The sequence below is a fragment of the Vigna unguiculata genome, chromosome 1 (genome assembly GCF_037176805.1).
Source record: "Vigna unguiculata cultivar grain cowpea cultivar isolate G323 ecotype 2 chromosome 1, ASM3717680v1, whole genome shotgun sequence".
Classification (NCBI taxonomy): Eukaryota; Viridiplantae; Streptophyta; class Magnoliopsida; order Fabales; family Fabaceae; genus Vigna; species Vigna unguiculata.
This window is the reverse complement of record NC_140792.1, coordinates 47060491-47086523: the sequence shown is the minus strand read 5'-3', so window position 1 is coordinate 47086523 and position 26033 is coordinate 47060491. Positions and strand designations below refer to the sequence as shown.

At 32.7% G+C, this 26033-nt stretch overlaps 4 protein-coding genes across 8 annotated transcripts; 1 reads left to right on the top strand and 3 right to left on the bottom strand.

The window, feature by feature from the left end:
* LOC114187204 (flocculation FLO11-like protein) lies at positions 1 to 5415 on the top strand. Of its 3 annotated transcripts, none has more exons than XM_028075399.2 (6): positions 1 to 292; positions 433 to 723; positions 919 to 1036; positions 2900 to 3014; positions 3588 to 4685; positions 4874 to 5415. In XM_028075399.2, the coding sequence occupies exons 2-6, from the start codon at positions 525 to 527 to the stop codon at positions 5129 to 5131; spliced, it is 1788 nt and encodes a 595-aa protein (XP_027931200.1). In that variant the 5' UTR covers positions 1 to 292; positions 433 to 524; the 3' UTR covers positions 5132 to 5415. The 3 variants fall into 3 exon arrangements, with proteins under 3 accessions (XP_027931200.1, XP_027931195.1, XP_027931188.1); XM_028075394.2 differs by having other exon boundaries at positions 419 to 723; XM_028075387.2 differs by having other exon boundaries at positions 1 to 723.
* A 1293-nt stretch (positions 5416 to 6708) lies between these two features.
* Positions 6709 to 11271, bottom strand: LOC114191174 (anthranilate synthase alpha subunit 1, chloroplastic-like). The gene is made up of 11 exons (XM_028080358.2): positions 11076 to 11271; positions 10640 to 10815; positions 10376 to 10565; positions 8575 to 8726; positions 8286 to 8401; positions 7952 to 8198; positions 7810 to 7866; positions 7542 to 7694; positions 7385 to 7465; positions 7231 to 7317; positions 6709 to 7154 (listed from the first exon to the last, which is right to left on the bottom strand). The coding sequence occupies exons 1-11, from the start codon at positions 11254 to 11256 to the stop codon at positions 6831 to 6833; spliced, it is 1764 nt and encodes a 587-aa protein (XP_027936159.1). The 5' UTR covers positions 11257 to 11271; the 3' UTR covers positions 6709 to 6830.
* Positions 11272 to 11513: 242 nt separating this feature from the next.
* Positions 11514 to 16212, bottom strand: LOC114179967 (anthranilate synthase alpha subunit 1, chloroplastic-like). 3 transcript variants are annotated; one of them, XM_028066494.2, is made up of 11 exons: positions 15976 to 16210; positions 14879 to 15063; positions 14600 to 14789; positions 13558 to 13709; positions 13260 to 13375; positions 12929 to 13175; positions 12788 to 12844; positions 12493 to 12645; positions 12315 to 12395; positions 12156 to 12242; positions 11515 to 12079 (listed from the first exon to the last, which is right to left on the bottom strand). In XM_028066494.2, exons 1-11 carry the CDS (start codon positions 16154 to 16156, stop codon positions 11756 to 11758), a joined length of 1773 nt encoding a protein of 590 aa, XP_027922295.2. In that variant the 5' UTR covers positions 16157 to 16210; the 3' UTR covers positions 11515 to 11755. The 3 variants fall into 3 exon arrangements, with proteins under 3 accessions (XP_027922289.2, XP_027922297.2, XP_027922295.2); XM_028066488.2 differs by having other exon boundaries at positions 11514 to 12079; positions 12788 to 13175; positions 15976 to 16212; XM_028066496.2 differs by lacking the exon at positions 15976 to 16210 and adding an exon at positions 15337 to 15586 and having other exon boundaries at positions 11514 to 12079; positions 12788 to 13175.
* A 5776-nt stretch (positions 16213 to 21988) lies between these two features.
* On the bottom strand, positions 21989 to 25508 carry LOC114174875 (auxin transporter-like protein 1). Its single transcript, XM_028059608.2, has 9 exons — positions 24880 to 25508; positions 24604 to 24785; positions 24118 to 24303; positions 23895 to 24007; positions 23562 to 23745; positions 23374 to 23471; positions 22791 to 22998; positions 22435 to 22692; positions 21989 to 22351 (listed from the first exon to the last, which is right to left on the bottom strand). The coding sequence occupies exons 2-9, from the start codon at positions 24772 to 24774 to the stop codon at positions 22136 to 22138; spliced, it is 1434 nt and encodes a 477-aa protein (XP_027915409.1). The 5' UTR covers positions 24775 to 24785; positions 24880 to 25508; the 3' UTR covers positions 21989 to 22135.
* Between the last annotated feature and the right edge of the window lie 525 nt (positions 25509 to 26033).

Genomic DNA, 26033 nt, shown 5'->3' with positions numbered 1-26033 from the left:
GTCACCGTTGCTAAAATTCAAAAATAGAAGTCCTAAGAGGAGGGGTATTTTGGTGATTATCCACTGAACCATGAAAAGTGGCATCAAACCAATAGGAACCAACGTCTGTCCTGTGTCCTATCCACAATATATTCCCAATTTTGCATCTTAACAGTTACTCATATTACTACTCACTGCCACTGTCTCTCTCTCCACCACCGTCAAACTCAACCATCCCGTTTTCCGATCTCTCTCCCCCACGCGCTTCTTGTTCCTACCTTCTCCACGCGACCTTGGCGTTTCCTAGAACGCGGTTCGTTTTTTTTTTATTCCTTTATGACAATGTCGTTTTGTTGGAGCAGTGAGCGTTTTGTTTTCATTCGCTGAGATTTGAACTTTGCAAGAGATTCAGCGCTTTATTTCTTGATGGCTTTTGTAGAGTTATCTGTGTAGGAAACAGTGGTTCTCTGTGTTTGTGTGTGGGGTTGAGTGAGGAGCTCGGTTAGGTTTTTCGGTTGGAAATCTAGGGTTCGTGGATTGTGGAGATGAATCGGAGTTTCAGGGCTCAGGAGTCGCAAATGCACTCTGCGTTGAGGCGGAGGGAGCAGCAATTTGGGGGTTTTAGGACTTCGGTGATGAAGGATAAGGAGGAGGAGCTAGCATTGTTTTTGGAGATGAAGAGGCGCGAGAAGGAACGGAGTGATCTTCTGCTTAATGGCTCTGAGGACTTCGATGCGCCTCTCGGTATGATTTGTGTTCATAAGTTTCTTGATGTGTTTTTGGTTTTAAGGTTTTAGAGGATTTGCTTATTTGCAGTGTTTTAGTGAACTGAGACGAGCATGTGAACTTGTGTCTGTTCGTCTAACTGGATGAAGAACTAGAAAATGATTATGTTGTGTTGGATTTCTGCCTGTTATGTTGCATGTTTCATGGTTGCAGGGTCGAATGCCAGCTCGAATCCCATATTTAACATTTCTTCATCTACACCGGCTCCTGTGAGGAAGACTGGTGTTGATGATTTTCTCAATTCGGAGAATGATAAGAATGACTATGACTGGTAAGTTGTATCCTTCTAGTAGCATTTTGATTCCATGTGTGTATTTGTGCAATAATGAGTTTTTGTTGTGTAAATGATTATGACATCCCAATGCGGTGGCCTTCTAGAGGGCAGCATTAATAGGCACGACCCTCTAATCACACTAGCTCATGCATAGGAGAGGCTTGAGGTTTCACGAGTTCATAACATGCTTTAGAACTCCTCACTCATTGTATTTTTAAAGCATTTCCTTATGGAGAAGTCTTTCCTTTTTTCTTTTTCTTTTCCTTTTATCAAGCAGCTTGTGGTTGGTTGACAGGACCCATTTTTTTCGTACCATATTTATGCCCCTTTTCTTCTTATGGTCCTTGACTCTCTGTGGTTTTCCTTTTCAATTTAAACAACACCCTTGCTGGTATTTGATGAAAACTTTGGGAGAACCACACCATGAGAGCTAGCTTTTGTGGTTAGAGAGGTCAAGACCTTCCCCACACTAGAATTCTACGCAATTTGTGAAATACCGGTTTCATGATCACCCTAGCTGCTCGATTGCATCTGTGAGAGATATGGCTAGCTATTGATAATAACCTTAGTCTAGGTGAAACGTACTTCCAGTGTGGTACTCAATTCCCACACCTTGCAGTTTGATCCTAACATCTGATGATAGAAACTTCTCTGAACAAATTTGGTACCATGGGGCTGAGCTTGTTCACCTATGCTTTCAGTAAAAGCCAAAAAGAAAATGTAAGAAACGTAGTATGGTTTGCTTCAATGCCTAAACAAAATCCTCAAGACCTGGATGTGTGAACTAATGAGGTAGTATTTTTTTACCCCTGATATTATCAAATAAAAGAGAAGATCATGGTGCTAAATATATTTTGGATAAGTTCAATTTTCAGTTGAATGTAATTATTTATTGCTTATAACAACCTTTCTTTTAGTTATACTTCTAGTACGTTTACCTTAACAGATAAGGGTTGTTTGAAGAAGTTCCACAAAAACAATTTGTAAAATGTAATCAATGACACTTGCTACTAATGCATTGCATTAGGATGTAGAACTCCTAATATAGATCTGACCTAATGAGACACCGATATGCAGAAGCTGCAAGAATCCCTTACAATATTCTGAAATTAAAATATATATATATATATATATAATATTTTAGATTCTATTGCTTGTGTCTACTGTTGCAGATAATTTATTTATCTTTTTTTTTCAATTGCTATTTAAATAACCAAATAAGCATGTTAGTTTTTTAAGAGTCAATTTGGATGAACTACTCGTTAACTACTTATAGAAGAGGAAGATATAATGAATTAATGAGGTAAAAGAATAAAATGTCTCTCCAAACTTGAAATTTACTTGTACACCTGTTAATTTTTTGTAAGCTCCCTCATCTAATATTTCCACAAGTTGTGACCGAAAAGTTGATTTTATTTATGGAAGAAGTTTGATTCATATACCTCTTTAATTTCCCCCCATCTATTAAGTACGCATATTGAGGACTTTGTTCTAACTGTGACTCAAAATGCAAAGTAAAGCCAAATAAATTATTACTACCTCTGTTCTCATTGATAAGAAGAAAAAGCAAAATTTTCTTGTTCTCTAATACAAGTAAATTGTAATTAGTATTTCATTTATTGATATTTTCCTAAAGTATCTTAACTATAATTAATGTTTGACTTTTGGTTATGCTATCATAATAATATGTATTTTTTGTTTAACGATACCACCATTTTAGAAAGAAAAGTATTAAGAGATTAGTGAAATTTTATGCATCAACTGATTTCCTCAATTTGTGGGAAGATAACTTCTTTTGCTTATATATGAGAACATGTAGTGTTATTAAAATTGATGCTTAGTATGTTTAATTTGTTTCAGGCTTCTCACTCCTCCTGGTACTCCTCTTTTCCCTTCTTTGGAAATGGAAAGTCGAAAGACTGTTATGAGTCAACTTGGTACTCCAACCACACGTCCTGTAGCATTAAAATCTAGGGTAAGCATCTCAGTGAAGCTTTCAGATTATGTGAGTTATTTTATTCATAGTGGATGTTCGTCCTTTTGTGTCTGGTTTGAAATAACTAATGGAGTGGTACTTTTCCTTGTAATTTTGGTCTTAGAAATTTTATCATTATTATTATGCTGTATACAGGATGAATGTGGTCTGGACTTTCAGCAAAAGTAGTTGATATGCATAACATGTGATCAATATTTTGGGTTACTAATGACTTACTAGATAGGATTTGTTATCATTTACTGCCCCTCGTAACAATGACGTCCTTGGCCTATGACGAAAATAGCTTCTCGTCATATTGCATTGTTTACATATTTTCCACAACATGCTTTGGTTGGGGGTCTAACTTCTAAGTATCACATTGCGTTGAATATGTATCAAGAGTTTTAGATTCGGGTAAATTGTCCATTATTTCTATTAAACTTTATATGGTGCTAAAAATGATGACTTTCTTTGATTGTTGTTGTCACTGATCTCTCTCTCAGTGAGAACTGGCTTGGCTGTTGTTAGTGTCAGGATTTCAATATTTTCTTATTGCTTCCTTGTGGTTTATAGTTAGCAAATCATCAGTCAGAGCCTGCTGGGAGGACTAATTTTGTATCTAAACAACCTGCTTCTTCTCCTGGGTTGAGCTCTTCGAGTGGGGGAACCAGGAGGCCTTCATCATCAGGGGGTCCGGGATCACGACCTGCAACTCCTACTGGGCGCCCTACACTAACTGCATCTTCAAAATCATCAAGACCTTCCACACCTACACGGTCCACCATACCTTCAAATAGGTCCATGGCAGCTGCATCCAAGAACACAGTTTCCACAACCAAGCCTTCAGTTTCTACCACAAAGCCTTTGAGTTCTGCCGCTAAGACTCCAGTCCCTGCGGCCAAATCCTCAATTCCTTCAAGATCCTCTACACCCATGTCAAGATCTGCTGCAAGATCTTCTACGCCTACTAGCAGACCTACTTTACCTCCTTCCAGGTCCACATCAAGAGCATCTACCCCAACCCGGCGACCCTCATTACCATCAAATGAACCCATCATATCTGCTTCTTCAGTTAAAGCTTCTTTGAGTCCCAAGCCAACTACTGTGACGTCAAGGCAGCCAACTCCTGTGACAACAAGAAAGCCAGCTCCTGTGAACTCAAGGCAGCCAGCAGTACCATCACGTGGCAGTTCACCAACAGTGAGATCAAGACCATGGAAGCCGTCTGACATGCCAGGCTTTTCACTTGATGCCCCACCTAATTTGAGAACAACATTACCTGATAGGCCTCTTTCAGCAACTAGGGGCAGACCTGGAGCACCAACTTCTCGGTCTTCATCTGTTGAGCCTTCTTCTAGTGGAAGACCCAGGCGACAGTCATGCTCTCCTTCAAGAGGACGGGCTTCCAATGGTGTTGTTCATATCAGTGGAAACTCTATGCCTGCTGTTAGTCGTGGGCGCTCCAAAGTAAATGACAATGTTAGTCCCGTTGTAATGGGCAACAAAATGGTTGAGAGGGTAATAAATATGCGAAAACTAGCACCACCGATGATTGATGACAAAAACTCTCCGCGTAGTAATCTGTCCGGCAAGTCAACCTCATCTCCAGATAGCTCAGGGTTTGGAAGAACACTTTCAAAGAAGTCGTTGGATATGGCGATTAGGCATATGGTGAACATCTTCTCTGCATCCTATTTATTGTCTTTCCTGATGAAAATAAACTTGCCATGCCTAACCTGCATATAAATAATTTTTTTATAAGTGCTAATTATCTGTTCTTGATGCGTGCTGTAATTCAATTTTCTTATGTATTACCTTCACCGGACATGATGATTATAATTGTTTTATCTTTTGAATAGGATATAAGGAGAACCATTCCAGGCAATTTACGGCCATTGATGACAAATATTCCGGCATCTTCTTTGTATAGCGTGAGGTCTGGATCTCATCATGGCCGAACAATCAGTGTTTCAGGCTCTCCACATGCCACAAGCAGTAATGCTAGTTCTGAACTGAGCGTAAACCAGAATGGAATTTGTTTAGATAGCAGTGAGGTAGATGATGATATTGGCAGTGAGAGATGTGGTCAATCCCCTGCCAGTGTTCGGGGAAGGTAAATCTTTCGCACTTAGGGGAATTCTGCGTATTTAAATAGCACCAATGTTCTTATCCTAGTTTCAGCCATAGCGGATTTGCATTGTAGCTCACCTAACCACGCTTGTACTAATGTAAAGCTTCTTGGAAGCGATGTAACCTCGTTTAATGTGAGGTACTCTGATTTTAAGTTAGATGATGGGTTATCTGTTGTAGCGTTAATGCTCATTTTTTGAAACAAACCGAGGTTTATCCTCCATTTATGAAAATTGAGCTTAGTATCTGGAAACCGTTAGCCAGATATTCATATCCTATGTCATTTCAATGTAAATGCTTCACAACTTCGCATTAGGCTTCACTTTCTTTCTTTCCATTTGATTATATTTTTTTAATTGACAGCTTTATAAGTACTAGAATGGAATGGATGAAAATAAGAGAATTTGCGAAATAAGTGTTTATAAGTTAACTAGTGAGGCTTGTTCATATGTGTTGACTATCACTAAACGATTTATAGTCATTAAAATAAATTAAAGTGGATATTTTGATAGGGAAAGGTCAAACCAGTCGAGTGATTCTACAAAATTATGATGGTACTTTATTGTAATTACTTTTTAAAATTTTATCAAACTAAACCGAATATTCAGAACTAAATAAAAAAAGAGATAGATCAAACAACTTAAAACATAATATAGGGACAAAAGAAAAACTGAGAGTCAAGCCAAGTGAAAAATTATTTGACACAAAATAAATTAAACAAAAGTTTTTTAAGTGATAAAATCAAATATGATTAAATTTTAAGAACTAAGAACATTTAGGATAAAATGTTCGAAAAAGTAAAAGTTAAAGTTGTATATACAAAATACGCCTCTGGTTTTAAAACAAAAAAAATATAAAGAACATGCAACTTTAATGAAAAACGTATATATTGTTACCAAATTATTTTTGTATTAAATATATAAATGATTTAATATTTAATAGGAAATATTTATTGTCATGTGGATGAGTTGTAGAACTCAGGAATCACTATTTTTGCTTTAAAAAAATATATATAAACATACACCTCCATTTGGACATATCTTCTCTACATTTTCACATCTTAAAAATTAGTATAATTATTCGTTAATTTCATACATGAATGAACCAATTGTTACACATCCGAACATTACATAATTACGAAAAGATCTTCTAAAACCCTTATAATCATCACCAACCTTGTGATACATGAAAAATCATTATCATATTATGATGAGACACGACGTCTAACTTTTTTTTCAAGACCACGACATTTTAGTTAAATCTGTGTAATGTGTTTTATTAAATCAATATAATTGTAAATTAAAATCTAAATAAGTAGTATCAAATCGGTGTATACAATCTTAGTGAGATACATCTATCACAATTCTATTATCTTTTTCATGAATCGTTATCCAGATAATTTAGTAGAAAAATGATTCATGGATACAAGAAAAGTATTTCAACACTTACTATATATGCCTAACGAGAGAATAAAAAGGATAGGTTTAATGATTTTATGACGTGATACGAAGAGAGATAAAAAAATGTAGATAAAATGAAAATGCATGCTCAAGTATTCTACAACTTTAAGGAAAACACATAGGTATGTGATTGAAGTTTAAATTTGGAGGTTTATGAGGTTTGTAACGAGGAAGTTGAGTATAAGAATTTGCTTATGAGAGTATATTATTGAGGAAATATTTGAATTCAGTGATGAACAAAAGCTGACTCAGCCAAGTCAATAGCACGAGCAAGAGCTGCAGCTTTGTTCTGACACTCTTGGTGCTCATCAGCAGGAACACTATCAGCAACAATACCAGCGCCAGATTGAAGATAAGCAACCCACTCCTGACGTTGGTCGAGGTTTTTGTATGAGTACATTGTGTCGTACCTTGTTCCTGTCGGAAAAACCATTGTCCTCAGAGCAAGGGCAATGTCCATCTCCCCAAAGAAAGATATGTATCCAAATCCTCCACTGTAGGGCCCTCTCCTTGTCACCTCCAACTTATCGATCAACTCCATCGCCTTCACCTGCACCCACCATTCATCACATTACATAATCTTCCTATCACAACCAAAACCACCTTAAACTTAAACTTCCACAAACCTTTGGTGCTCCACTCACGGTTCCAACCGGTAATGCAGAACGCAGCACATCCCAGCTACTCAAATGCTCTTGCATCTCTCCCGTTACCTGCAATAAATAATCAACTTTTATGTTCAATACTTACTCAGTTCAATACCAACAAACGCTTACTTACCGTTGAGCTTATGTGCATGACATGGGAATATCGTTCGATATTCATGAGTTCCTCCACTTTCACAGAACCACTTTTTGCAACCTACAAAAAAATCATCTTTTTTTTCAGAACCATCAAGAAATAATATTATCCAGTAAAATGAACATGTATAACAAACCTTTCCAACATCATTGCGTCCCAAATCAACCAACATTACATGCTCTGCAATTTGCTTTTCGTCTTTCAGCAGCATTTCTTCTAACCTTGCGTCTTCTTCAGGTGTGTTCCCTCTTCTGGTTGTCCCAGCCAAAGGACGATTCACAATCTTATTCTGTTCATGATAAAAATTCTTAATACCCCAGTTGTTTTAAAATAAATCAGATTAATCTAGCAAAGCTAATATACTTTTTTTCTTTTATGGATCAAATAGATATACATAATTCTACCTTCTTTATACGAGTAAGAATCTCTGGACTTGAAGCAACCAGAATACACCCCCTAGCCTGTTTAGGAAATACATAATCATCAAAAGAGGAAAAAGCAAAACAAGAAAAAACTTTGTTGAATGAAGGATGCACAGAAATAAACCTGCAAATAGGCCATGTATGGACTTGGGTTAACAATTCTGAGTGCTCTGTAAATTTCAAAAGGATCAGCAAATGTTCTTCGTTCAAATCTCTGACTTAACACAATCTGGAAAATATCCCCTGCTTTAATGTGTTCTTTGGCCCGAAGAACTGCTTCCTTGTATGCTTCAGTTGTCATGCTCGACTTCTTCAACGGTGGACCAAAATGGTGAGTGTGTAAATCCACAAAACCTGGAGCCAGCCTTTGACTGGGGAATACCCATTTTAAATCAATCTCGATTCAATCATAACATGAACATCATCAAAGAGAGAAACGACCCACACAAATGACTTACGCTTTAACATCTTGTAATTTGGCAGCTAGTTTTTCTAATCGTTCTATTCCATCATTGTAAGCACTCTCAACAGTGGAGTACCGATCAATCCTCACCCATTGAATCAGATATGCTTTCTGTTATCAGTTATGGATCAGTCCAAAATACAACCCATATCAATGCAATCCTAACATTTTGTAGAAGCGTGTGAATGGAGTTTTTGTTGAAATGATAGGAGGATTTACTGCAAATTTCGACATTGTCATGGAAGAATTACCGAGTTATATTGAGACAGCATTTGTAAAGGTACCTTTTCGACATGGTCAAACACAATGAGACTCTCGTAGAGGCCCAGATGCATGTCACAGAGGTTCCTATCATCCACTGGAGCATTTGAAAATGGTAGCTTTTTCTTTTCCGCATAACGAACTGTGTCGTATGAGAAATAACCTGCCCAACCACCTAGAAGAGTATCTTCAATAGTTAATGTACAATGGATAACACAATTACAAAACCAAAATCTTAATCGTCCCAAATCACAAAAAATCAAAAACAGAAAATACAAATCTTAAGGATTTTTTTATTTTCTCTAAATTGTTTGTGTAGGATAATTTGATACACTTCAAAAGATTAAATATTTAATATATTAAGTAAATTATTTTAAGTGGTCGTTAAAAATTAATAATATTTTATGTTAACGGATAGAAAAAAATAAATATTTTACGTATTAGTTTTTATGTTATTTCTATGTAGATGGTGTTGTAATGTAATGTTAATTTATTTTATTTTATCGGTTAGTGAAACTTTGATATGCAAACGGGTAATTTAGTTATTTAAGTTTGATCAATGTAGGGTATGTAAATAACTATTTTAGCTCCTTTTTGAAAGATATTTCATTGATTTTAAAGTGATTAAAATAATTTAAATTTTGAAAATATGGATTTGATGATAGAACTTGTTTCTATTGGATTTTATAAAAGAAAAAGGGTTAATTTGGTTATGTTGTATGCATAGTGTGAATTAAAAGGTGTTTTAATTCATCTATGATATGGATAATTTTGTTGTTAAAGTTTGGCTAAAACATTGATGACTTTGATTCTTGGATAAAAGACATATTTGAAAAATGAGAAAAAAAAGACTAAGTATACAATATCGATAGAAATTTTTATAATTTTGAACTTTTTGTTGGTTCTTTGAGTTTGAGAGGAGAATCCTTATTCTTCTTCATAGTAGCGTAAACACATATTTTAAATATATGATATTAATATCTCTAAGTTAATAAATAAATTTATATTTAAATAGAGAAAATAAGAAAAATATAATTATTAATAAATGAAAAAAAAAATAACTGTTACAATAATTTTAAAAAAATATGTAAAAAAATAATTGTTATTCTTTAAAAAATAAATAAATAATTATATTTTAACGAATAACTTAGAAATAAATAATTATGGACAAATTATATATATATATATATATATATATTTATAGAAAAAAAAATGCTTGTATGGACTCTTTGATATGTGAGTTTCTCAAAGTAATTTTTAGAAATAATTTTCTTTTTATGACATGATTGTTTTATTATTAATATTTTTGAGTAATTTTATTTGAATTAAAAATTTAAGATTATTTACATAACAAAGTATATTTTTAATTAAATGTATATATATATATATATATATATATATATATATATATATATATATATATATATATATATATATATATATATATATAATGATATATTGACACAATAATAGATTTAGACAAAGGATTAACTTTATTTGGTTCTCCATCTTTTTTTATAATTACAAAATTTTACTTTACTTTTTAATAATTACGTTACCGTTAAATCCGGTGGTAAAATTGTTCTATTGGAGTTTCCATATCAGTCTCTTGTATTTATAAGGAAAAATAGTGTTTTGATAATCAAAACAAGTAGTTGTAATAATATTATAATATAACATGGGTAAATGGAGTTATGAATATATCTTTCTTCATTAGGAAGTGTGTTTCTTAAACAAAAGTGAAAGACACTATATATGTTATGGTTACTTACGTGAACATTAATGCATGATCATAAGGAAGATGAAGAGTGAGAGAATCCTTACCACAAAATGCATCAGGAAGTTCATCAATGAGATAGGGTTTCCAACCCTCTGAGATTTCTCTCGGAATCATGACAGGGTCATCAACAGTTCTCTCAGTTAAAGTCTCAGCTACATGATCAATAATCGCCACCTTATTTTCTTTTGCCACAACCTCCATTGAAGGGTGAGCTCCAACAACACTATAGCGCCCCTGCAATCAACAAATCCAAGTAAAGCATCTCACAGATTAATTCAAAATCATGAAACTGCTAAAACCGTACTCACCACACTCGAAGCATGATAACTTGGTTCTGCAGACTCAAAGAGAAAGCTTGGAGCCTCCCGATCATCCTCTTTAAGCAAAATCCGGTAAGCAACCACCGGACTGAGTTGGTCGGAGAATATGCACTGATATAGAGGAATCAAGTTCCCCTTCTTTGCAGCCTCTGCAAACTTTGTTCCTTCCTCAAATGCAAAAAAAAATAAAAATTAAATATTCATCATACATGTTTAGTCCAAGATTATAACTTTACTGACCCATTTGTCATGTTTTGCTTGAAAGTTAAAGCACCACAAAATACCCATTCAGACATCGTAGAATGTATTCAAACATGGAACAATAGTGAATCTTTATGAACAAGATAGTCACCCTTTTGTCATTCTTCCTATAATTTAACGTGGGAAACTGGGATCAAGATTACGAAAAAAGAAAAACACTTACGATAGGAAGAACTTTTGAGTGAAGAGCACCTCAACGTGAGAGGAGCGCGTGAGAAGGATATGCCGGTGAGTGTAACCGGAGAGAGACGGCTGCCAGAGGGAACCACCCGGCGGGAGAAGGATAGTGAGGCATTTGCAGAAGTGACGGAGGTAAGAGACATTGGAATGGTCGCAGAAAACATCTTTGTAAATTCTGTTACTTTAACTACTACTACTTCTAATTCTAGCGTGGAAAAATTCCTAATTTTTAGGACAATCATGTTGAACTTTTCTTTTTGTGTAAGGTTCGAAATATTTGTCCATATGTTTTGTTAAAGCAATTAAGTAACACTATTATATTTATCTTTCATGTTTATTATTAGAAACATTGTTTTTATTTTAATTCTTATGTGAGAAAATACTATTTTTTCCATGTTTATTATGTTTGGGCTGATCATTATGAAAGAGAGGTAGAAACATGATGCTCATTTATTTACCTATCTAAATGAAGTTTATAGTTGAATTGAAACTCCATCAAGTTTATATGCAATCAAGTATTTCATTCCTTTGATGGAGTTTGCTTTTTGTAGAAACATACACCTCCCTCCACATTCACATGATTGTTGAAAGACAGTGATGCTCATTTATTAACCTATCTAAATGAAACTCCATCAAGTTTGTATGCAACGAAGCATTGATTCGTCATTTATCAACAAATGAGGACTCAGCCAAGTCAATGGCACGAGCAAGAGCAGCAGCTTTGTTTTGACACTCTTGGTGTTCATCTTCAGGGACACTGTCAGCAACTATACCAGCACCGGCTTGAAGGTATGCAATCCACTCACGGCGTTGGTTGAGATCTTTGTATGAGTACATTGTGTCGTACCTTGTTCCAGTCGGAAACACCATTGTCCTCAGAGCAAGAGCCACATCCATCTCGCCGGAGAAAGAGATGTATCCAAATCCTCCGCTGTAAGGCCCTCGCCTTGTCACCTCTAACTCATCAATCAACTCCATCGCCTTCACCTGCATCCACCATCCACCCCATTAGACAATGTTTATCACTCCTCACACCAACCAAATCTATGTTCTTATCACGTACCTTTGGTGCTCCACTCACAGTTCCCACAGGTAGTGCAGAACGCAGGGCATCCCAGCTACTCAAATGCTCTTGCAACTCTCCAGCAACCTACGACCAACATTTTTATTCAAACACAAAAATGCAATTAAATACTATGTGCATGGCATGGATAACACTTACCGTTGAGCTAATGTGCATGACATGGGAGTATCGTTCAATATTCATGAGTTGTTCCACTTTCACAGAACCACTTTTCGCAACCTGCACAAGTCAATTGAATTTCTAGACTGGGACAAGGGAAGGAATATAATTTGCAAAGAGATAAGAGTATCCATTAAAATGAATATGTAACACAAACCTTTCCAACGTCGTTGCGTCCCAAATCCACCAACATCACATGCTCTGCGCATTGCTTTTCATCTTTCAGAAGTAACGATTCTAACCTTGCATCTTCTTCAGGTGTTTTCCCCCTTCTAGCTGTCCCAGCCAATGGACGGTTCACAATCTTATTCTGTTTGAGAAAAAAACAAAAACAAAATAACTATCTGTTAGTAATTTAACAAAACCCCTTCTATGTTGTTCTTTCAAGATTTTATGACTAACATATATCAGTATAATTTAATTGAAAAGTCTATAATATGTAAGGAACACACCTTCTTTATACGCGTAAGAATCTCTGGACTTGAAGCAACTAAAATACATCCCCTGGCCTGTTTAGCAAATAGATTGTCATCAGAAGATGAAATGAGTTGAACAGTGAAGGAAGCATTTTCAGATGTCAGAGAAAAATAAACCTGCAAATAGCCCATATATGGACTTGGATTCACAACTCTCAATGCTCTATAAATTTCAAATGGATCAGCAAATGTTCTTCGCTCAAATCTCTGACTCAACACAATCTGGAAAATATCTCCTGCTTTAATATGCTCTTTTGCCTGAAGGACTGCCTCCTTGTATGCTTCTTTAGTCATGCTTGATCTCTTCAATTGTGGACCAAAATGGTGAGTGTGTAAATCCACAGAGCCTGGAGCCAACCTTGGACTAGGAAAACCACACTTTAAATTAATTTTGCCTCCTCAATCATAACATGTACATCATCAGAGGGAAAAGTAACAGATTACTTACGGTTGGCCATATTGTAATTTGGCCACCAATTTTTCTAATCGTTCCATTCCATCCTTGTAAGCACTCTCAACTGAGGGGTACCGATCAGTCCTTACCCAAAGAATCACATATGCTTTCTGTTACATACCAGTATCAAATACAATTTGCTGTCATGAATCAGTCCTAAATGTAATCCATATCAATGCAGAGATAGTATCATTCTGTTACATATTTTGTTTATGATTAAGAAACTGTCTTGTGAGAAATACCAAACTGGATGGGAATATTGATACATTATTTGTGAAGAGAAAAAAGGTACCTTTTCCACATGGTCAAACACAATCACATTCTCATATAAACCAAGATGTATGTCAGCAAGGTTTCTATCATCCTTTGGAGCCTTTGAGAATGGTAGCTTTTTCTTTTCCACATAACGAACTGTGTCGTAGGAGAAATAACCAGCCCAGCCACCTAGACAAGCAGTTGTAACAAGTTAATGTACTATGGACAATATATTTAGATAAATAAAAAATGCTTCATAGTTAGAATTCTCTGCCTCTAACACACGTCCATGTGTGTGCATGCACATACACCGTGCAAACAAACGTGTAAATAAGTCACCTAACTACAGATAAGTCAAGAATTTCAATAACAGAATCTTCATCATCTAAAGCCTATAGATTTCAGAAACAGAAACTATATAAAAGCATAAACTACAAGGCAATTTAATGTGCATGCACACCCACATGTGCGTACAAACAGACACATGTATACGCCTAACCACGGATAAGTCAAGATTCTAATAACAGAATCTTAGTCATGTAAAACCTCTAGATTTCAGAAGCAGAAACTATAAAAGCATAAACAACAAGGTGATTTAATGTGCATGCACATGCACATGTGCGTGCAAACACACATGTATACGCCTAACCACGAACAAGTCAAGATTCTAATAACAGAATCTTAATCATGTAAAACCTCTAGATTTCAGAAGCAGATACTATATAAAAGCATAAACAACAAGGCAATTTAACGTGCAAACAAACACATCTAAATCGATCAGTCACCTAAATACAGAGAAGTCAGGATTCCAATAACAGCATCTTAATCATCTAAAACCTCTAGATTTCAGAAGCAGACACTATAGCATAATGTTTTCTTCTATCTTAGGATCTTTTGTCATTGTAAACACCCCCACATAAATGCCAATGACAATGTATTCATACATAAATGATAACACAAAATAAAAAAACCGTTCAACCTTATCATTTCATATCAACACTATGTCTATATGAACAATGAATCATAATTTGACACTATTCTATCTTGATATACATGAGTTATGATCATAGAACTCTTACCACAGAATGCATCCGGAAGTTTATCAATGAAACAGGGTTTCCAGCCCTCTGAGATTGTTTTGGGAACCATTATAGGATCATCAACAGTTTTCTCAATTAAATTTCCAGATTCATGGTCAATTATTGTAACCTTATTTTCTTTGGCCACAACTTCCATGGTTGGGTTAGCCCCCACAACACTATAGCGTCCCTGCAATCAATCAATCCAGTCTAGAATATAAATAAAGACACATTCAACTCAACAATTTTATATCATTAAACTACCAAAAACACACTCACAACACTTGAAGCATGATAGCTAGGCTCTGCAGACTCAAAAAGAAAGCTTGGAGCTTCTCGATCGTCTTCCTTGACTAAAATTCGGTAAGCAAGGACAGGAGTAAGTTGGTCAGAGAATATGCACTGAAAGAGAGGAATCAAGTTCCCATTCTTTGAAGCCTCTATAAATTTTGCTCCTTCCTCAACTGAAAAAAGTAGTATCCTTGCACACGTTTAGTCCGACATTAACAAAAAAAGCTACAATCAATAATAACAGGAACAGTTAACCAAATGTTCATGAATGGAAGCCCCAAAGTTATCCGAAAATAACTAAAAATAGTTAATTCAATAATAACAAGAACAGTTAACCAAATGCTCATGAATTGAAGCCCCAAAGTTATCCGAAGATTCTTTCATTCATATAAAATCAATTAAACATAAATATATTTCATTGGATACCCTACTCATCTATGATTTACCACAGGACATCAAAAGTTTATTCAAACATGGAGAAAAGATTTAAGCCTCCATTGACAAAATAAAAAGCTTGCTAGCGCCTTGCAGCGAATGGAAATAAAGAGAATCAGAGAGGAGTATGATAGTGGTTTGTTTGAACTGATTTGTAGGAACTGGTGAAGAAAGTTTTGTGGACTCCATTGACTATTGTTTCAGCTCAAAGGTGGTGAGAAAGGTGAGGTTAGTGGCAGTCTGTCTGTGTTGACGTGAGAGAAAAACCATTACTGATATTTCTTTTTCACCTTCTTTAATTGTATATAACAAATAATTAAAAATAATAAATAAAACTATTAATATCAACATTTCTTCATCAATCCTTTTCTTACCTTTTTCTTCCTCCTTCTTTGTCTCTTTCTTCTTCAACAAACAGACCATAAAACTTTTCATCCAAGATACTAGTCCAATTATCATTTTTGCCATCAGAGATCCAAGTAAAGATAAAATAAAAAATATTTTCAAATCACCATTTTTTTTATTGAGAATGAAAGATTGAATCTTTATGAACAAGACAGTAACCCTTTTGTCATTCTGCCTATAATTTCATGTGGGGAACTCAAAACAAGACTACCCAAAGAAAAAAGAAAAAAAAAAAGAACACTCACCATGATAAGAGCTTGGGAGTGAAGAACACCTCCACTTGAGAGGAGCGCGTGAGGATGAAGCGCCCGTGAATGTTACCGGACAAAGAGCCTTACCAGAAGGAACAATGTGGTGGGAGAAGGCTAGGGAAGCCTTTGCAGGCATGAGTGCAGTAGGAGACATTGAAAATGTAGCAGAGAGCATGTTTCGAATTCAGGTACTGCCACCACTTCTGGTTCTAATTCTAATACTCAAAAAGTTTTATGCATTCTCTGAATAAATAAAAAATACATATATATTTTTTCTATGATTCAAGTTCCAATGCAATTTAAATTTAAGACTTGCTTCAGTTACATAGCATTTAATTTTATTTAATATGCAATTGAACCTTTCCATTTGTTTTCCTTTATAGTGATAGTCTAAGTACATGTAGTGCAATGGTAGTGCAGGTGATTCAATTATCCTATATTATATCTATTATTTATTATTATATTTATATATATCATAAATGTAAAGCACAAATAATATATTGATGAATGCATTAAGTTTATTAGAATTGAGTTTAATGTTATATATGAAAATATTATATCTATAAATTTTGGCATTTTTTTAATCTATTAAAAGCTTTTGTTTTATTGAGCATTTAAATATTTTCACTGCCATCATTAATGGCAAAAATAAAATAATAAATACTTAGATTATTCTAAAAGGAAAGAAATTGAAAAGAAACTCTAAATAATCTCATATAATTAATGATTATTCTAAAAGAAAAGAAAAGGGATGAATACAACTTTTTCTTCTGGCACTTTCCTTTTCTTTTTCACATGTGCCATTTAATTCCTTTGAAAATACTTTTATAAAGAAAACTTTCTCCACTTTTCTATATATGTGGTTTTGTAACGCCACGTATTTCTTTTTATCTCCATTTCCCATAATTGTTATCCAAGTATGGGTTTATCTATGTCATATAAATGTTCTCATTGGTAAGTTATAGGAACCTATGTCATGCAAATTTTATCACGTATTACACATCCATCATACATGCGTGCATGCATGCTGTTCTCTAGTGAGGAACACTATGAATTTTTTTTTCTCATCTTCCATCTTTTCTTTTCCGTGCATACATCTGTCTCTTGGAGAAAAAAATATAAAGCTTTTAAAAGATGGTGATTATTCTCTACACCTTCGTATGTTTTTTCTCCTACACACTCAATACTTTCTATATACTTATTTTTATCCGTTGTAATTTATACTATTATCTTTACGTACTTTTTTTTAATTGCAGTGTTAGTTATTAATATTATGAACACACCTATATGTTCGTATTTTTTAATTTTTTAAAAATTTAAGTTAAAATTAATAATAAATATATAATTAATTTTTAAAATAATTATTAAATACAAAATTAGAAAATATAAGTTATGTAAAAAAAAATTAAAATAATAATTTAAATTAGAAAAGATTTTTATAATTATAACTAAAAGTAAATTATTTATAAAATAATTAAAAGTAAAACTATATTATAAAATATAGACACAAATAAAGAAATCTCTTTTATATATTATTATAGAATTTTGTTAATGAAAATACTTAAACCTATAATGGTCATTTTTTTTCAACTTTGTTACTGTGTCAAACTTATAATCCCTTTCATGTTTTTATAATTGGTAATCTTTTTAAAGTATCGACAAATGCAACAAATGCTTCGGTCTTTAGAATTAATCAAATATTGAACATAAAAAACTTTAAGAACTCAAAATAATATACCTATACATTTATTAATTATCGTAAATATAACAAAATAAACATATTATAACTATAATTATAATTATAAAAAAACACACGTATCTATAATATTATGTTTGATTATTTAAAATATAAATATTCATATAGTGTATATTTCAGTGTATTTTTTTTTATTTTGATAATTTTCATTTGTACAAAATAACATCTCTGTTTTAGTTTGATATGTTTTCATTTGATATAGTTGTATAAATAAATAAAAAGTTTAAAAAAAACAAATTGAGTAACGAATCTGAATAAGATACAAGTGACAATATAAATAATAAGTGAATTTATCTTCAACTTCCATTATATATATATATATATATATATATATAATATGTGAGGTTTTTTTTATTGTTTATTATATCTGATTTGGTGTTTACTTTTTATTACCAATAAATTAAATGATGTGTTCTATACATATATAAAAAATCTACCTAATTTAATTTCTAAAATTTTCATTCTATGTACACATCATTCTAAAGAATCTGGAGATGACGACATCTCTAACCCTTTCAAAATCCGTCGATGAACATATATAGTTGTGTATTGAATTAATTTGACTTTTAATTCAAATTAATAAAAAATTAATAAACTTTCAAAATTCAACAATGAAATGAAAATGTTAATTTTAGATTAACTAATTTAGAGAAAAAAAATAGATTCCTCATTTCAAAAGTGAAAATTCTAAATTGTACATTTCAAGATATATTTCTAAATTGTACAATTTGAGAGTGAAATTGTACATTTCAAGATATATTTCTAAATTGTACAATTTGAGAGTGAAAGAAATAATTCTACAATATAGTTTTGAATTACACAATTTAAAAAAAAAAGGTTTTGGGTCGTTAATCTATAATGTATTTTCAAATTCCGCAACATATGTTGTTATATTATGTAATAAAAAATATAATACCTATTTTTTTTAACTTCCAAAATATACAATTCTATTCTTTTTAATTACTCAATTAACGATCTTTTCTGTGAAATTACATGAAGGAATATTTTTAACATGTACGAGGTGTAGGAAAAAACATGGAGGTAAAAAAGTCACAATGCATTTTCTCCCCGTACTATCAATTTTTTCTCTGCACCCTATCATTTCAGATTTTATTTTTTCAGAACGCACTAAATAAATTCTAAAATATTTTTTTTGGAAGACACTTACCACTTTTATTCGGAAAAATATTTCCGAAATTAATTTAACTGTTTTGAAAAATAAAATCCAGAATAATGAAGTGCATAAAGAAATTTGACAAGTGCTAGAAGAAACTACTGAAAACAACTGTCTTAAAAAGATTAAACTGAGTGGCCTTTTAATTTAGGCCCACAAGTAGATTGAACAATTTTTCAATCTAATTTACACAAAAAGAAGCGTTGACATTTATAATCAATTTTCATAGGGTCTTTCTTCCTATACCTCCAAGCATTTCTTCTTCATCTCCAATTTTTTTTTTTAAATTCTCAAAAAATCTTTTGATCATTTAAAAAAACTCACGGACATCACACTCCCAAAATTACTTTCGAATGTCGACTTCCCAAAGTCAAAATATATGACTTCCGGAAGTCAAAATATATCCCCGAAAGTCAATTTTCGGAAATCAAAAATCATTACCGGAAGTCGACTTCCGGAAATAAAAAAACATTACCAGAAGTCGACTTCCAGAAATAACAAATTAATTTTATTTTAAATATTTTTCAATTTTTTTTAAATTTATATTTTCTACCTTTTATTTTATTTTATTTTTTAAAACACGTATCAAAAATATTAAAAATTATAAAATATATAAATTTAAAAAAATTTATTATAGAAAATAAGAAATAAGTAAAAAAAAATGCTAAATAAAAAAATGAAAATAAAAATGAAAAATAATTTAAATTAAAATAATAAAACTTTAAATTTAAATATATATATATATATATATATATATATATATATATATATTCTGTGTTAATTAAAATTATTCTTTTTTTTATTTTTATTTTTATTTTTATTTATTTTATTAGTATTATTATAATTATTTTATTTATATATTTCGTGTATAATATTTTATATTTTATTTGAATTTTTATTTTTATTTAAAATTTAAATATTTAATTTTAATAAACATTTTTAATTATATATATTTTTATATTTTTAAATTTAAATTTATTTTTATATAATTTATTAAAACTTTAATAAAAACAAAAAAGAATTTAAAAAATTATATTTAAAATTATATATATATATATATATATATATATATTAATTTAAAGTTTTATTATTTAAAATTAATTTAAATATTAAATAAAATTAAATGAAGCAGAATAAATTTTCTATTTTTTTGTTCTTTTTATTTAAAGTTTAATATTATTTTAATTTTACTTATATTTATATTTATTTTTCAGTATATTAAATAAAAATAAAATTATATATATATATATATATTAATATTTTTAAAAAATATATATTAAGAAATATGAAAACATAAAAAAGAAATAAAATAATAAATAATAAACTAAAAAAACAATTAAAAGTTAGAAAACATAAATTTTAAAAAGAATTAAAAATATTTAAAATAAAATTAATTTATTGACTTATGGAAGTCAACTTCCGTAATTTTTTTGACTTCTGGTGATAATTTTTTACTTCCGGAAGTCGACTTCCGATGATACATTTTGACTTCCGAAAGTCGACTTTCCGTGATACATTTTGACTTTCGGAAGTCAACTTTTTGTGATATATTTTGACTTCCAAAAGTCGACATAATTTTGGAGATGTGGTGTCTGTGGATTTCTTTAAATGATCAAAGAATTTTTTGGAAATTTAAAGAAACTTTGAAGGTGTAAAAGAAATTTTGGAGGTGCAGGAAGAAATACCCTTTTCATAAGCATCACAATCGATTAACTCTCTTGAAGTGGTCTCAATGTGACCCCACACACTCATAACACATCTCTACTCTTCCTAATGGAAACACAAACAACTCTCTTTAGATGTTTCCAAATAGATCTTAACAAAACTTACATTATTATATTTTACTCTAAATTTATTTATTATTTTATAATAATTTTATTTATAAATGATTAAATTTTAAAAAATAATCATGTTATTTTATCATTATTTAAAATATTTATTGGTGTAATAAAAAACACAATTAAATTTGTGTTTTATTTAAGACAAGGAAACCTCAAATAATATGACACAAAAACATTAAATAAAATATGTATTAGAAGAAGCTTTTGAAGTTTGTGATGGACTACCGGATCATGTATTTCATGTTTGTTTCTTCGGTGAAATAAGGTTTTTGAATGTGATGATACACCCCACATTCTTTTTTGGATAATAGTATTTTAATTTATCTTTTTTAACCCATTTTCAATTCACTATTTTAATAATTATTAAAATTAAAATAGATTATGTAATGATGATAGAAGTGGTAGAATAAAAATGAGTCAAAAAAGTGAGTTAAAATTTTTTTTTTCGACATTTGTTGATGTTGAATAGATCATTTTCTTTTATTTCCTTGTGATATTAAATCATGCATATTTTATGATATATGCAAATATAAAATTTTACATAATTCAGTCAGTTATGTATACATAATCATAAAGTAGTACCATGGATAAAATGTGTAAACACTATTAATTTTATGAGAATGGTTGAGTTGATAAAGTTCAGATTTATTTAAAAATTTATTGGAGCTGTCATTTTCGATAAATGGTTGTATAAAGCAGTACAGGAGTGAATAGGTCTATCTTAGTTAAACATAGTCATTAAACTTTTAGTTCATGATATTCCATGTTCAGCAAAACTTGTAGTGCTTAATAATTTCTCTATGAGACATATTAAAACTTGTAAGAGAAGATCTCTGTTTCAAACATATATAAATACAAAAACAATCTTCTCCTGCAGCAAAATGCAAAACTTGGTCGTAACATACCATTGTGGGAATTAATATAACACTTCTAAAATATTTCATTGACTTTTGACTATAATAGTGTATTTTAATGCTATTAAATATTTAGCAAAGTAATCAGAATCCAGCTGGTTCCACTCTCATCAATTGAAGAAGAACAGTGTAGGCTAGTGTTAGCCATAATGATTGAAGGTTTTTCCAGGAACATGGTTTTATTAAAAATGGAAGCTATAATAGGGACTTCTGCAGCCTTTACATGCTATCCCTAAGCTAGCTATGTTGGTGTTTATGATGAGTCCAAACGATTAAGAAAACAAATATTAAAAAAAAAAGTAAAGTTAATATGTAAGAAGTATTCTAAGAAATTGTAGTATAATATATCATATATCCAAAAGCAATATGGCTTGCTACATAAGGATCATTAACAGTATTATGATGGTAGATTAAACAGGGATAATACAGAAGCATGAAAAGGGTAAAAAAAAAAATAAAAGATAGTTTTTTATGAGTGATGCAGGGTGTGGTTGGTGAATTTGGGCGGGCACTGGTAGCACTTAGCAAATAGTCCAAATGTGTCGACCTGTCTGATGAAATTAACCATGCTGGCCCATCCTCCAAACCCAAAGCCCACCACCAGAACCCACACCACCACCAATGCATTCACCACGTACATCATCGTCCAGTTTCGAATGAAGAACGGCAATTTCTCTGCAGCATTCTGTTTAAAATGCCAAAATAAATAACCCATCATAATCATATTCTCAAACATTATCAGCAATTGACGATAGAAACAAAGGTTACCTGTCTTGCGGTGGCAGATCTGAAAGTGAGCATATGGGCCGAAGCGGGAATGATGTAAACGGTGAAGCTGACCAAAAGGGCCCCCACAGCTGAATTAATGGGCCCAAAGAAAGGGAAAATAATAGCCAAAAACCATATTGGTATCACCACAGGTAACCTGGCTACAGCCCTCAAGCATATGCTCTTTGTGTCATGCATTCCTATCACTTTCTCCCACACAAAATACAATGGCGTACAAGCGAACCCAAATGTGATAATCTGCAACTCACACCAACTATTAGTCACTAATTAACAATCAATTATTAGTGGCTAACTAACAATTATACACTAATTTAGGAAAATTATATATGGAGGACCTGGTGAATGAGCATTAGGATGACACCGGCGTCACGCCAGCCACTACGAGGGAGAAGTGAGAAAGCATTGGAATGATCCAAAAGTTGGTCACCGAAGGCCCAGTAAACGGAAACAGCAGAGGGGATAGTGAGAGTGAACACATAAAATGTTGCATACAGATATATATACTTGAACTTCTGAGGCTTCCACATTGCATGCATGATTTCCCTGAAATACATAGTAGTTTCTATCACACTCATTGCTCATTCTAACCAAATATATGAGAATTTCCAATATATGTTTCGTATTAGTAGAAAAAAAGTTGAAGTGGGGTCTGAACATTTTTTACTGCTAATGACAGAGTATAACCGTGAGGCAAGACACCATCGTAATGGCTATTAAAAAGTGTTGCATAAAATGTTTGTCCTATTTCCGAGGGTTATTAGAAATGAATGCAGGATGATAATGGTGCAGTTGAAGAAAGGGGACCGTGCAGTGAAATTCTCCAATTATCTTCTATGGTGTCTGCCCCAGACAATAAAGAAAACACATATCATGATTGTTTTGTCCAACTCAATAAGCAAAATATTAAAAGGTGCATACACTGTGACGGCGTGCCCGCCGAAAGTGTAGAGTATGTTGGTGGCGCCTGTGAAATACAAAACCAACTTTTTTGGGCCCGAATGTGTCACATTTTCAACCTATCAAATAAAAGACAGTTTTTAAACAAGGTTTAGTTGAGACAATTTCAAAGAGTAGAAACGTTTAAGGTTGTTGTTGGTTTTGCTTACCCGGCCATGAACAAGTGATGCAATGGTCAAATACCAAGCAGTGTAGGTGGTCATGCCAAGACCAAGGAAGGACCATATCCTGTAGTTGTGAAATGATGGAATGAACACTGTGGTGGCACAACAAGCCCCAAATATGTAGGTCCAAGTCCTCTTGTCCAAGTGATCATTGATGTAGTATATATTACTGCATATAAAGACAAGAGTTTATATATCTATTTCGATCAATTCACACTCTTCTATTAGGCCAGTGTTGCACATTCTAACCCGGTATAATAATAGTTCAGTGATATAATATACTAATGCAGATACATTAAGTAATGAGGAAATGAAAACCTGGCACAAGCAATGAGCTGGATAACAGATCCAAAGAGGAGAAAAGTGCAATTGAAAGCCAATCCGATGGCTTTCCAGTATGGACCCAGTAAGCCTTCCAACACTTCAAACCACTGCAAAGAAATTGAAGGGAAACTTGTTTGGTGTCAAGAGTAAAAACAAAAATGGCACTGTATAAGGTGGAAAAAGGGGGTAAAAAGTCTAGGTTCCTTGGATATCTAACCTGGATGACATGGTTTTTGAAGCTGACATTCTCTTTCTCTTTCCGGCTTCTGTACTCAATGTACAGAATACTGATTAAATAAGCAGTATAACTCCCCAGCAACCCATAGAACACCTGGAATATAACGCCTGAAACCACACCCAGCTGTGCGAAAGAGTAAGGCAGAGTCAACAGAACCTGGGCAACCTGCACATCACAAAACCAGAAAATAAAAAACTTTTTTTTTTTTTTTACATTTTCCTGCTTCAGAAGAAACCAAAACCGTGTTCAAACTCAGAATCTCATCTCGTATCATGAGTATCATAAGACAATAAATCCTTGACTCCTTTCTTTAGGAGAACAAGCCAAGAACCAGAACTAATATGCAAATACTGAGATTCTTTTAAAAAAAATTACCTTTCAAAGCAAATGATATTATTATATATACACATAAACCTGAGTATGGTTATTTGCAGATCATAACACACTCTCCTCACTGATATTTACCTGATTTGAGGCACAGCTGAACCAAGCATCATAGGCAGAACCACCATGCCAGAGAGCATTTCTTAAGGTAAAATGTGGCGTCTCCCCTTTGACCTCCTCTCCCTCTTCACGCTCAACCGCTTGGGTGAGACTCGACATCATGGCTTCTTCACCTTGCTTCTGACGCGACATCTTTTTCCAATCTGTTAAAACACATACACACAAGGACTTAGGAACTAAACTAAAACATGCTAAAACCTGACAAGAGAAGAGACTCTGGTGTGTGAAAGATAGTACCAAATTATTCAAGAACACAACCAGAGCAAGAAAGTTGGGCAATGTTGAAAGGGTTTGTTTCTCTCGGTGATTTATAACTGAGAACTTGGAAGGTAGCGATTTAAGGTGCAGCAAATCAGGGAAGGTTTCTTGTAACTCTTTCCAAACCAGCGTGCTTATCTCATTTTTTTAAGATGGGGCAGTTCTTGCGGCTTTACCACTCACTCGGGGTAAAGTTTCATAATTGCAAACTGAAGCTCCTATCTCCACTTTATTACTCCTACCCCTCAACCAGCTTTTGAGTTCAGGGTGTTAAATGCGGAGGAATTGGCAGAAGAAGCAGCTAGTGTAGTAGCAATTTCAATGCATGTAGATAGATTGCGGAAACCCAGTGAGCAAGAAACAGTTACTGTTTATTAAATAATGGGAAATGAAAAAGGTGAGGTTAGGAGAGTTTAGCTGAATTCTTGGATTTGGAGAATGGAGATCTGACAGAAACGTACACGAGAGAAACCATTGGCAATAGGCAAAACAAGAAAAAAAAAGTGTTTTAGTTTCAACTGTGGTTACATTTGTCACGGTCTTTGGTTCGGCTTGGCCTTCTCTTTATAGTGTGATCTTTTTTCTTTCTGCACTCTCTCTCTCTTGCTATTATTTGTCTCTGCTGTGCTGTGAGATCGTTTTGGTTTGGCTGTCACTCAAGACTTTTTTAAAATGGCTGGTGAGAAATGAGAATGTGACGGTAGAATAGTAATTTTCAGACATTTGTGTGACAGTGACACTACTCATTCCTCCATTTTTTATTAACATTAATCCACCAATGAAGATTTGGCTACAAGTAATTCATCAAAAGAGAACCAACATTAAAATATAAGTACTTTTTTTATCTTGAGTATAGATACAACAAAATTTCTTATTGTTTTATATTAATTCTAATATCATTTCCTTTTATATTAAACGTATGATTTGGTATTTATTAACACAATAAACAACATCAATCAAGATAAAAGTCAAACCTTCTACTTCACTAAAAAAAAAGTAACAGATAAGGATTCAATTAAAAAAATTTAAAATTTAAACAATTCATTAATGAAAAAAATTAATAAATATTCATTTAAATATTCAAATTTATTCCAAATTTAAGACTTAATTAACTCTCATAATAAATAAATGAA

Excerpts from the sequence above, each read along its gene's own strand:
- LOC114187204 (XM_028075399.2), top strand. The coding sequence starts at position 525 with ATGAATCGGAGTTTCAGGGCTCAGGAGTCGCAAATGCACTCTGCGTTG. Across the intron at positions 724-918 it reads GGACTTCGATGCGCCTCTCG|GGTCGAATGCCAGCTCGAAT; the intron begins GTATGATTTGTG and ends TCATGGTTGCAG. Across the intron at positions 4,686-4,873 it reads ATATGGCGATTAGGCATATG|GATATAAGGAGAACCATTCC; the intron begins GTGAACATCTTC and ends TCTTTTGAATAG.
- LOC114191174 (XM_028080358.2), bottom strand. The coding sequence starts at position 11,256 with ATGTTTTCTGCGACCATTCCAATGTCTCTTACCTCCGTCACTTCTGCA. Across the intron at positions 8,199-8,285 it reads AAATTACAAGATGTTAAAGC|TCAAAGGCTGGCTCCAGGTT; the intron begins GTAAGTCATTTG and ends GGTATTCCCCAG. Across the intron at positions 7,318-7,384 it reads TCATGCACATAAGCTCAACG|GTAACGGGAGAGATGCAAGA; the intron begins GTAAGTAAGCGT and ends TATTTATTGCAG.
- LOC114179967 (XM_028066488.2), bottom strand. The coding sequence starts at position 16,156 with ATGCTCTCTGCTACATTTTCAATGTCTCCTACTGCACTCATGCCTGCA. Across the intron at positions 13,710-14,599 it reads ACTTCCGGATGCATTCTGTG|GTGGCTGGGCTGGTTATTTC; the intron begins GTAAGAGTTCTA and ends CTGCTTGTCTAG. Across the intron at positions 13,376-13,557 it reads TGTTTGACCATGTGGAAAAG|AAAGCATATGTGATTCTTTG; the intron begins GTACCTTTTTTC and ends GGTATGTAACAG.
- LOC114174875 (XM_028059608.2), bottom strand. The coding sequence starts at position 24,774 with ATGTCGCGTCAGAAGCAAGGTGAAGAAGCCATGATGTCGAGTCTCACC. Across the intron at positions 22,693-22,790 it reads TCCTAATGCTCATTCACCAG|ATTATCACATTTGGGTTCGC; the intron begins GTCCTCCATATA and ends TGTGAGTTGCAG. Across the intron at positions 22,352-22,434 it reads GATCTGCCACCGCAAGACAG|AATGCTGCAGAGAAATTGCC; the intron begins GTAACCTTTGTT and ends CATTTTAAACAG.